The sequence below is a fragment of the Ranitomeya variabilis genome, chromosome 2 (assembly GCF_051348905.1).
Source record: "Ranitomeya variabilis isolate aRanVar5 chromosome 2, aRanVar5.hap1, whole genome shotgun sequence".
In the NCBI taxonomy this organism is placed as follows: domain Eukaryota; kingdom Metazoa; phylum Chordata; class Amphibia; order Anura; family Dendrobatidae; genus Ranitomeya; species Ranitomeya variabilis.
This window is the reverse complement of record NC_135233.1, coordinates 211,663,805-211,676,501: the sequence shown is the minus strand read 5'-3', so window position 1 is coordinate 211,676,501 and position 12,697 is coordinate 211,663,805. Positions and strand designations below refer to the sequence as shown.

Here is a 12,697-nt window from a genome sequence, read left to right as displayed (position 1 = left end):
TAGAACCCTTCACACACAAGGAATTAGCCCGCAAAACCTGAAAAACCCTCCTGACTTGTTGGACATGAGAGTCCCAGTCATCCGAAAAAATCAAAATATCATCCAGATACACAATCATAAATTTATCCAAATATTCACGGAAAATGTTATGCATAAAGGACTGAAAGACTGAAGGGGCATTTGAAAGACCAAAAGGCATTACTAAATACTCAAAATGGCCCTCGGGCGTATTAAATGCGGTTTTGCACTCATCCCCCTGCTTAATTCGCACCACATTATACGCCCCACGAAGATCAATCTTAGAGAACCACTTAGCCCCCTTTATTCGAGCAAACAAATCAGTCAGCAGTGGCAAAGGATACTGATATTTGACTGTAATTTTATTCAAGAGTCGATAATCAATACACGGCCTCAAAGAGCCATCTTTTTTAGATACAAAGAAAAAAACGGCTCCTAAGGGAGATGAAGAAGGATGAATATGTCCCTTTTCCAGGGACTCCTTAATATACTCTCGCATAGCAACATGTTCAGGTACGGATAAATTAAACAAACGACCCTTTGGAAATTTACTGCCTGGAATCAGATCTATGGTACAATCGCAATCTCTGTGAGGAGGGAGTGAACCAAGCTTAGGCTCCTCAAAAACATCACGATAATCAGACAAAAATGCCGGAATCTCAGAGGGAATAGATGATGAAATGGAAACCAAAGGTACGTCCCCATGAGCCCCCTGACATCCCCAGCTTAACACAGACATTGCTTTCCAGTCAAGGACTGGGTTATGAGATTGTAACCATGGCAATCCGAGAACCAAAACATCATGTAGATTGTACAACACAAGGAAGCGAATCACCTCCTGATGGTCTGGAGTCATACGCATAGTCACTTGTGTCCAGTATTGTGGTTTATTACTAGCCAATGGCGTAGAATCAATACCCTTCAGAGGTATAGGGACTTCCAGAGGCTCTAGATTAAACCCACAGCGCCTGGCAAAGGACCAATCCATAAGACTCAAAGCGGCGCCAGAGTCGACATAGGCGTCCGCGGTAATTGACGATAATGAACAAATCAAGGTCCCAGATAGAATAAACTTAGACTGTAAAGTGCCAATTGAAACAGACTTATCAACCTTCTTTGTGCGTCTAGAGCATGCTGATATAACATGAGTTGAATCACCACAATAGAAGCACAACCCATTTTTTCGCCGAAAATTCTGCCGTTCGCTTCTGGACAGAATTCTATCACATTGCATATTCTCTGGCGCCTTCTCAGAAGACACCGCCAAATGGTGCACAGGTTTACGCTCCCGCAAACGCCGATCAATCTGAATAGCCATTGTCATGGACTCATTCAGACCTGTAGGCGCAGGGAACCCCACCATAACATCCTTAATGGCATCAGAGAGACCCTCTCTGAAATTCGCCGCCAAAGCGCACTCATTCCACTGAGTAAGCACAGACCATTTACGAAATTTTTGGCAGTATATTTCAGCTTCATCTTGCCCTTGAGATAGGGCCATCAAGGCTTTTTCAGCCTGAATCTCTAAATTAGGTTCCTCATAAAGCAACCCCAAAGCCAGAAAAAACGCATCCACATTGAGCAACGCAGGATCCCCTGGTGCCAATGCAAATGCCCAATCTTGAGGGTCACCTCGGAGCAAGGAAATTACAATCTTAACCTGCTGTGCGGGATCTCCAGCGGAGCGAGGTCTCAGAGAAAGAAATAATTTACAATTATATTTGAAATTCAGAAAACGAGATCTATCTCCGGAGAAAAACTCTGGTATAGGAATTCTAGGTTCAGATATAGGAGCATGTATAACAAAATCCTGTAAATTTTGAACTTTAGTGGCAAGATTATTCAAACCTGTAGCCAAACTCTGAGGATCCATTTTAAGCAGGTGAGATCAGAGCCATTCAAGGGTTAGAAGGAGAGGGAGACAAAGACTGCAATTAGAGCTGAAATGCAACTGATTCAACTATAGAGCAAGCACCAAGGAAACAAAAAAAAACAAAAAAAATTTGCAGACTTCTTTTTCTCTCCTTTCTTCTGCCAACAGTTTTAACACTGGGCCGGCCATACTGTCATGGTTCCCAATGGCAGGGGAACGTCAGGACACATAAATAACGAACGAGCTCTTGGGTGATGGAATCTCGAGCTGACCGTGAGCTAAACCTACCACACAACTAATAGTGGCCGGGGGGCGTGCCTACGTTTTATCCCTAGACGTCTCTCGCCAGCCGGAGAACTAACTTACCCTAGTAGAGGAAAAAACAGACCTGGCTTACCTCTAGGGAAATTCCCCCAAAAAGGAGACAGAAGCCCCCCACATATATTGACGGTGAGTTCAGAGGAAAAGACATACGCAGTATGAAGGTAGGTTCAGCAAAGCGAGGTCCGCTTACTAGATAGTAGAAAGATACAAAAGGGAACTGCACGGTCAGCTGAAAACCCTTTTAAAATACCATCCTGAAATTACTTTAAAACTCATGTGTCAACTCATGACACCGGAGTGGTAATTTCAGCCCACAAGAGCTTCCAGCTACAGAGAATGACTTAACTGTAAACTGGAACAAAAATGCAAACAAACTTAGGACTAAGAGTCCAACTTAGCTGATCAGTAGTCTAGGAGCAGGAACATACAACAGAAAGGCTCTGGTTACATTGATGGCCGGCAAGGCAATGACTGAAGAGCAGGATTAAATAGGAACTCCCCACTACTGATGAAAACAGGTGAACTGAGAAAGAAAACACACCCGAGTCACCAGTACCACTAGCCACCACCAGAAGGAGCCCAAAAGCAGATTCACAACAGGTGTGTATTGAGCACTTTGAACCCACAGGTGATTCACAGAAGTTTATAATGTTAAGCCATGAAAATAAAAAAAAAAAATCACATTTTTCCGACCAAAAATTTTTTAGCTCCAAATTTTGTATTTTAACAAGAGCAACAGGAAAAATGGACCCCAGAATGTGTTGTGCAACTTCTGCTGAGTTTACCAATACCCCATATGTCATTGAAAATACTTTTGAGGCACAGTGCTAAGCTCAGAAGGGAAGAAATGCAAAATCTGCACTACAATATGGCTCCACTTGTTTGTCATGTTGAATTGGTAGAGCCCCTGAGGTGCCAACACAGCAGAATCCCCCATAAGTGACCCCATTTTACAAGCTAAACCTCTCAATGAATTCATCTAGGGGTGCAGGGATTATCCCGATACCACAGGGGTGTCACGGACTTTTATATCATTGGGCAGTAAAGATAATTTTTTTACCACCAAGACTGTGTGTTAGCCCAAACTTTTACATTTTCATACTGGGAAATTGGTACAAATGGCACCAAAATTATTTGTCCCACAATTTCTACTGAACGTGGCAATACCCCATATGCGGATGTACAGTACTATTTAGCCATACAGAGAGACTATCGAGGGACGGAACGCTATTTGCCTACTGGAACACAGATTTTCCTAGAATAGTTTGCGAAATCCATATAAAGAGCCCCTAAGTGATAGAAAATCAGAAACCCCCCTCAAGTGACCCCATTTTGGAAATTATAACCCTTTGGGAATTTGTCTACAGATTTAGTGATGAATTTGACTCCATAACTGTTTTCCAGAAACAAGCAGCAATGATGTTGCTGATTGAAAATTGCAAACTGCCGTTGTAGTGACCAGTACGTTATGCCCAGCTCATGTTTCTTAAGACTTGCACCTGTAAATTAGATGGGCTCTCATCACTACAGAAATTCCAAACATGTGGGCGTTAAATGTGGTTTAGGCACACTGGGGCTCAGAAGGGAGGGGGAGAGCCTTTGGATTTGGGAGCGGAGAATTTGGTGAATTTCTTTTTGGGGGTGAGGAGCCATTTTTGGAGCCTTTGTGCTACCAGTAACGTGGAAGCCCCTATATTCCTATATTTCCATTAACAGATGACAGACCTGAGTGAGGATTTGCTTTTTTTGGATTGAGTTGAAGCTTTTATTGTGAACATTTTACATAACGTTTGAGATCACATTTATGCGGCGCTCTACGTAGAACACTTACATTGGGGTTTCCATCTAAATCTCCGAGTGACGTGACAAATGATAAAACCCTGATGGATCCATTCACTATAATGAGGTAGCAGAGTTACTGTGGATTCCATCTGGCCTCTGGTCAGCGTTGTCCTTTTCAGAAGTGCACAAAACTGGTTGGCAGCACCTACTTACAATCCTAAAAAGACGGACACTGCAGAATCACAGGTCATATGACAGTGCCTCCATCTGCCTCATTATAGGGAATCTTTCACTGGGAATTCTGTCTAAATCACATATTTCAGAGATTTACATAGAAACCACGATGTAAACGCTCAGCGCAGAGTGCAGGATAAATGTGTGCCAAGCCTTACTGTGATCTTTGGGAGGCAGAATGAAAAAAAAAACTTCATGTGAAGAATTTGTTTTATTAATTTTTTACGCTGTTCCTCATGCGGTATAAGTGATCAGAGTACTTTATTTTAAGGATCGGTGCAATTACAGTGATACCAGATTTATATCGGGTTTTTATGTTTTGCTGCGGTCACACACTAAAAAGATGCTTTTATTGCGAAAAGTAGTTTTTGAATCACAATATTTAGAGAGCTATATTTTTTCCATGTGTCAGCCAACAGTCATGTGAGGGCTTGTTTTTTGCGGGACAAGCTGACGTTTTTAGTGGTACCATTTTCGGGCACATGATATTTTTTAATTCTGATTTTTGGGAGACAAAGAACAAAAAACAGCAATTCGGAAATTGCTTTTTTTTTTTATATACCGTTCTGCACGTGGTAAAATTGGTGAGGGAGCTTTATTCTTTGGGTCAGTATATTTACAGTGATACCCAATATATATATATAGTGTTGAGCATTCCGATACCGCAAGTATCGGGTATCGGCCGATATTTGCTGTATCGGAATTCCGATACCGAGATCCGATACTTTTGTGGTATCGGGTATCGGTATCGAAACAACATTAATGTAAAAATGTGTAAAAGAGAGAATTAAAATAAAAAATATTGCTATACTCACCTCTCCGACGCAGCCTGCACCTTACCGAGGGAAGCGGCAGCGTTCTTTGTTTAAAATTCGCGCTTTTCTTTCCTTACGTGAAGTCCCGGCTTTGTGATTGGTTGCGTCGCAGTCACATGGGCGACGCAACCAATCACAGCAAGCCGTGACGTAATTTCAGGTCCTTAAGGATTTTAAAATTACGTCCCGGCTTTGTGATTGGTTGCGTCGCAGTCACATGGGCGACGCAACCAATCACAAGCCGTGACGTCACGGGAGGCTGGACACGCGCGCATTTTAAAATGCGCGCTTGTCCAGCCTCCTGTGACGTCCCGGCTTGTGATTGGTTGCGTCGCGATCAACCAATCACAAGCCGGGAGGCTGGACACGCGCGCATTTTAAAATGCGCGCTTGTCCAACCTCCCGTGACGTCCCGGCTTGTGATTGGTTGCTTCGCGATCAACCAATCACAAGCCGGGACGTCACGGGAGGCTGGACAAGCGCGCATTTTAAAATGCGCGCGTGTCCAGCCTCCCGTGACGTCACGGCTTGTGATTGGTTGCGTCGCCCATGTGACTGCGACGCAACCAATCACAAAGCCGGGACGTAATTTTAAAATCCTTAAGGACCTGAAATTACGTCACGGCTTGCTGTGATTGGTTGCGTCGCCCATGTGACTGCGACGCAACCAATCACAAAGCCTGGACGTCACGTAAGGAAAGAAAAGCGCGAATTTTAAACAAAGAACGCTGCCGCTTCCCTCGGTAAGGTGCAGGCTGCGTCGGAGAGGTGAGTATAGCAATATTTTTTATTTTAATTCTCTCTTTTACACATTAATATGGATCCCAGGGCCTGAAGGAGAGTTTCCTCTCCTTCAGACCCTGAGAACCATCAGGAATACCGTCCGATACTTGAGTCCCATTGACTTGTATTGGTATCGGGTATCGGTATCGGATTGGATCCGATACTTTGCCGGTATCGGCCGATACTTTCCGATACCGATACTTTCAAGTATCGGACGGTATCGCTCAACACTATATATATATCGTTTTTTATGTTTTGGTGCTTTTACACAAAACCTTTTTTTAGAAAATTTATTTGCATCACTTTATTCTGAGCTATGACTTTTTTTCTGCTGATGGAGCTAAATGGCAGCTTGTTTATTGTGGGACAAGATGTTTTCAGCGGTAGCATTTTTATTTACATTCGTCTTTTTTATTGCATTTTTTTGCACTTTTGGATAAAGCATTGTCCTCTGCCTCATTTTTTATTTTTACGGTGTTCACTGAAGGGGTTAACCTGTTGGGACAGTTTTATAGAGCGGGTCGTTACAAATGCAGCGATACCAAATATGTGTACTTTTATTGTTTTTTGGGGTTTTTTTTACATGAAAAATATTCGTAAAATAAATACATTTATTTATTTTTCTTTATTTGAGGATTTAAAATAAAATATTTTTACACCTTTAATTTATTTTATTTTTTTTTACTTTTGTAAATTGTCCCATTCTGGGACATCACTGTATAGCATCAGATCGCTGCTGTGATACCATGCAAAGCATCTGCATTGCAGAGTACCGAAGCGGCATCTGACAGGCAGGATAGGAGGCATGCCACAAGCCACCTTCCCTGCAGGACCCCAAACTACCCTGTGGCCATGGAGACCATCAGGACAACATGATGGCATTGTGTTGTGCTGATGGAAAATGCTCCTCTATGTCGCTGTCACTAGACAGCGGTATCAGAGGGCTTAAATTCCCGCAATCGGTGCTAGCATGTGTGGGCATTGCTGCAGGGTGTCCGCTCTCACACAGAGCTGAAACACGCAGCCAATCGCAGCGGCGCTCAGGGTGAGGCGGCGCGATCGTGCCAGGAACACAGCTCCCGCTGAGCAGTATATGGTATATGTACAGTGCATGTTTGGGAAGGGGTTAAATCATTGAGACCTCTTACAACCCCTTGGAAGAAGGAAGGTCCGAAACGCGCGTCGGGGCGGACGGACCGGGTCATTTGGAGATTGGTGCCTGGTATCGCCTATTTTCAGGTAATTATGGTCATGATATGGTAGTGAGGTGGTTACCCTATACTAGTATGATGCTGTGGTGATTCACTACGGCACTAAACATAGGCACGATAGGGCAACAATAGTTGTTAACCCTTGGTTTTTGGTTGGGTTACATATGGTTAATTTGTGCTTTTGCCCGTATGTGAGGTTATAGTCTTTTTGCTGCCTCACGTATCCCCCAATGTCCCGATTTGTTCTGACACGTACAACATTCCATAATGTATTTTCAATCTTGCATATTTTCCTCTTACACGCTGTTATTTGACTTGTTCTTTGACCTAATGTTTTGGTCGTTTTAATTAATAAATTATAATTTTTCTATACATTATTTTGACCCTGTAGTCATTCTGTTGTGTGGACTTTTGTGCATTTGTACTAATGATAGGGGCGGAAAGTCCGTATTGCATACACAGGGACCCTTTAATTGTTTACTGGGATCCACTGTGGTACTATGTGGCTCTGTTTGTTAGGGATTGTGTATCGAACCCCATAGTAATAGCATGGAATGCCCTGGCATACTCCAATATTACAATAGAGGGTCGCTAATCATTTTGTTGACTGCTATATCTGTAACTGCTGAAAAATTAGAACCAAAAATGGAAAAGTAACTACAAAAGCAAAAACTCACCACACTTCGGTTTGCAATCATATTTACTCTGTTAGCAAAAGTTTGTTCACGACTTGTCGTTTTGGCATCTTGAAACTTCTTATAGACCTCTAGGGAAAAGTAAAAAAATATATATTTTGTTAAGGGAAAGTGCTATGTGGTCTGCGTGTCCAACCTTCCATGTCTTATGGTACATGTAAAATATAATAAATCCAAATCCTCTAAATCCACATTCAATGCTTAACTATCAGGTTTATGGCCCATTGTAAATTTACCATAGATCAGAATCTGTGGAACTGTATTTTTACATGGCAAAAAAGCCACTATTTGTTAGATTTTGAAGATGTTATTTCTCAAAACAAATTACACCAGTTTAGAAAGGTGAATCAAAACAAAGTAAAAAAATAAAAATAAAAATATTGATGAAACTTTCAGAAAAGCTGCACAACCAAAAATATTTTTTTCTGAGCAAAGAGTAACATTTATAGAGTCTCTAAATTTTACCTTTTTGGTGATTGCAGACAAACGGTAATTCAGTCCAACAAGTTGTGTAGTTGGTGTCACCTTCGCGGTTTTGCAGAATTTGACATTTTGCTGAATCTCCTACATGCCATAAAGAATAAAAAACACAATTACAGGGGCAAATAATCTTATGCAAAATATCATATAAATCCGTCAGATTTAATGGCAGCGCACTACAGCTACAGGTCTGCGTAGTAGCTAAACAGCACCAAAAATTTGCTTCAAGCTACCAGAAAACAAATGCATAGACGATAGCATAGACTTTTTTTTTTTAAGCCCAGTCACCTTTGTTAAGATTTCAGGTTATGTGAAAAAAAATCATGATGGCTTGCATGATAAAAATGCCCACATGCAAAACATACCACTTTGTGATTACACTTTGTTGCCTTTTCAGCAATTCTTCTCTTTTAAACTTTTTATGGTAACTTTATAATATAGGTTTGTATAATCACTAAATTAGAATTTTTATCTATTTAATGTATTTATATTGTTATATATAAACCTATATTTAATATATTTAATTATATAATATATGTATTTATTCCCTTCCCTCTTTCTTTCTTTATCACTTCACTTTATTATTTATTTCTTCATTCATTCTTATTTTTATACATAACCAGTCCTTATTTCACCATATATGACCCTCCCCCTTGTCCAATAGTAATCCTAGGTGCTCTACTGATTGCTCTTAATATACCCCATGAACCCTCTTTCTCTCCCTTTTCATATATGCTTCCTGTATCCAACATAAGCGCTATTCCATTTCCTCCCCCCTTTATCTGTTTTCTTTTGGCGCCACTTACAGTCTAATAACAACCATTGATAGGGGGGCGGTATCTTGAGTTTTTCCCTGCTTGGCGGTGCGCATGCGCCTGGAACAGCATCTCCTTTTGACTTCAGATTGGCGCCTACTACATGATCTGCGGTGTTACCCACCGCACATCATGAGACGCCGGATCTTGAAGTCCTCTTGGCAACAGGAGTCCGTGACCGATTCCATGAGCCATGCACCTACAGCAGCGCTTTCTGTACATCCCGCCCACGGCTCCGCCCCTTAATGATGCGATCCTCGGCACTATGTCCTGTTATTATGCCAGGTATATACAAAAGCGCCATTTATATAACCCGCTCTCTTATGACACTGTACCTGATTTCAAGCGCCAAGACCACTCCTGGCATATACAATAGCGCTATTCATATACCACGCCCCCTTATGACAATACTCGGGGCCTCTTTGCCGTGACTATTTTAAGCATATAATAGCATTATTTACATACCCCGCCTACAACCCCACCCCCTAATGACACGACACTTGTTTCCGGACATAAAAACCCCCATATCACCTAGTAACCATCACGCCCCTCTTTGGAAGAAGCTGAATTGGCGAAACGGCGCTCGTAGGGCGCAGGGTCTGACACAATCCTCCCCAATACTGCACTCCTTCCTAGGATCCATTTTCAGGTAACTTATATCATCATTGTAACTGGACTTTGTACAGTCTCACTTCCTTTAATCCTTCACCAGCATACTTCCTCCCACTTTTTTGAGCACTTGCTTGCCTCCCAGTGCTCTTTTTAGGAATAACTGAATGAAGTATTCTATTTATGTTACTATAGTCCGTTTCTAATGTTGAACGTTTGTTGACACTATCTGCCATTTTGTGCTCGCACTTATATTTAGGACATTTTTGAAAAGAGGTGCAGTTAAGAGGATGTTCAAATAAGCATCTATATATATAAGAGGCATCGTGATTACTCGCTAATCCCGCCCCCTGCACAGTAGCTCTGCCGCCACCACATCGCCACACACAATCTCGCCCCCCCACCACATCACCACACACAATCCCACCCCCAACCACATCACCACACACAATCCCGCCCCCCACCACATCACCACACACAATCCAACCCCCCACCACATCACCACACACAATCCCGCCCCCAACCACATCACCACACACAATCCCGCCCCCCACCACATCACACATAATCCCGCCCCCCACCACATCACAGATAATCCCACCCCCCACCACATCACCACACATAATCCCGCCCCCCACCACATCACCACAGATAATCCCACCCCCCACCACATCACCACACATAATTCCGCCCCCCAGCACATTACCACAGATAATACCGCTCCCCACCGCATTACCACACACAATCCGCCCCACATCACCACACAATCCTGACCCCCCACCACATTACCACACATAATCCCGCCCCCCACCACATTACCACACATAATCCCGCCCCCCACCACATTACCACACATAATCCCGCCCCCCACCACATTACCACACATAATCCCGCCCCCCACTACATTGCCGCACATAATCCCGCCCCCCACCACATTACCGCACATAATCCCGCCCCTACCACATTGCTGCACATAATCCCGCCCCCCACCACATTACCGTACATAACGCCCCCCACCACATCACCGCACATAATCACGCCCCCACACCACCGCACATAATCCCACCCCCCACCACACCACACAATCCCGCCCCCACCACATTACCACACAATCCCCCCACCACATCACACAATCCCGCCCCCCACATCATATGTAATCCCGCCCCCCACCACATCACCACACATAATTCCGTCCCCCCACATCACCACACATAATCCCACCCCCCACCACATTACCACACAATCCCGCCCCCCTACCACATTACCACAGATAATCCCACCCCCCCACATTACCACACATAATCCCGCTCCCCCACCACATTACCACACATAATCCCGCCCCCCACCACATTACCACACAATCCCGCCCCCCTACCACATTACCACACATAATCCCGCTCCCCCACCACATTACCACACATAATCCCGCCCCCCACCACATTACCACACAATCCCGCCCCCACCACATTACCACACAATCCCGCCCCCACCACATTACCACACATAATCCCGCCCCCACCACATTACCACACATAATCCTGCCCCCCACCACATTACCACACATAATCCTGCCCCCCCAACACATTTCCACACATAATCCCGCCCCCCAACATTACCACACGAGGCTCTGTCCCCACACATTACCACACGAGGCTCCGTCCCCTCACATTACCACACGAGGCTCTGTCCCCACACATTACCACACGAGGCTCCATCCCCCCACATCACCACACGAGGCTCCATCCCCCCACATCACCACACGAGGCTCCATCCCCCCACATCACCACACGAGGCTCCATCCCCACACATTACCACACGAGGCTCCGTCCCCACACATTACCACACGAGGCTCCGTCCCCACATCACCACATGAGTCTGCATCCCCACACATCACCACATGAGTCTGCATCCCCACACATTACCACATGAGGCTCAGTCCCCACACATTACCACACGAGACTCCGTCCCCACACATTACCACACGAGGCTCCGCCCCCCCATATTACCACACGCAGCACTTCCTTTCTATGTAATTCAACCACTTCAGCCAAGGTAAACGTAGATTTAATTGCATCCGCATTCTCCAAAACAAAATGAGCCAAGAAGAGTCGCCAGGTCCATCTCACAGGCCGCAGGAAAATCCGGACATTGATGCAGTAGCTGATCGACAACAACAATATTGACTAAATCGTAGGATTGTTGTCATTATGTACTTTAGTTTAATCACCAGCAGCGTTAATTAGATAGCAATGAGCGTGCCAAGCGTTAGCTGGCTGGAAACAGCTAGTTAAATTATATGCAGTAAAAATTACCATATTTTAGATTGTATCTTTCCCTGACTAATTTTGGAGGTCCTATATTCCATTTTGTCCCTGTCTTTTAAATGTTTTTAAAAAATTTTATTTCAATAAAGAATTTCTTTTTATTCACTCTAGTCACTTCCACCTTTTATTAGGTATATAATGTAATATACCAGAAAAAAATGCAGAGACGATAGGATAGACTTTTTTAAGCCCAGTCACCTTTGTTAAGATTTCAAGTTATGTGAAAAAAAAACCATAAAAAAAGAACCATTTCATAACTTTTTCCACCTTTGTCACCCATAATCTGAACAAATCCATTGAGAAAAACTGAAATAATTTTGAAATGAAAAATAGAAACAAAACTAAAATAATCTAGTTGCATAAGTGTGAACACCCTCTTATAACTGGGGATGTGGTGGTGTTTAGAATGAATATGAGTAGGAGTAGTAGTAGTAGGAGTAATGAGTAGTAGTAGGAGGAGTGGGAGTAGGAGTAGGAGTACGAGTAGGAGTAGTAGGTACACAGCTGCCATCATGTATTGCAATTTTGATTAATCTCCTATAAAGTTTTGCTTTTCTAGTAGAATTTTCCTGATATTTTATTAGTTGCATTCTACAGCAAAAGCTATGGTTCGTAAACAGCTGACAACACAGCACAGGGATCTCATTGTGGAAAGTTATCAGACAGGAGAAGGGTACAAAAATTTCCAAGGTATTATATTTACCATGGAACATTTAAGAGGTCATCAATATATC

At 43.3% G+C, this 12,697-nt stretch overlaps 1 protein-coding gene across 1 annotated transcript in view; it reads right to left on the bottom strand.

The window, feature by feature from the left end:
• ADGRD2 (adhesion G protein-coupled receptor D2) overlaps positions 1-12,697 on the bottom strand; it is a 385,952-nt gene that overhangs the window by 330,631 nt on the left and 42,624 nt on the right. The window contains exons 6-7 of the mRNA XM_077283561.1: positions 8,201-8,299; positions 7,718-7,806 (exon numbers count right to left, since the gene is read on the bottom strand). Of these exons, the coding sequence (XP_077139676.1) occupies positions 7,718-7,806; positions 8,201-8,299 (188 nt within the window). The remainder of the gene's footprint in view (positions 1-7,717; positions 7,807-8,200; positions 8,300-12,697) is intronic.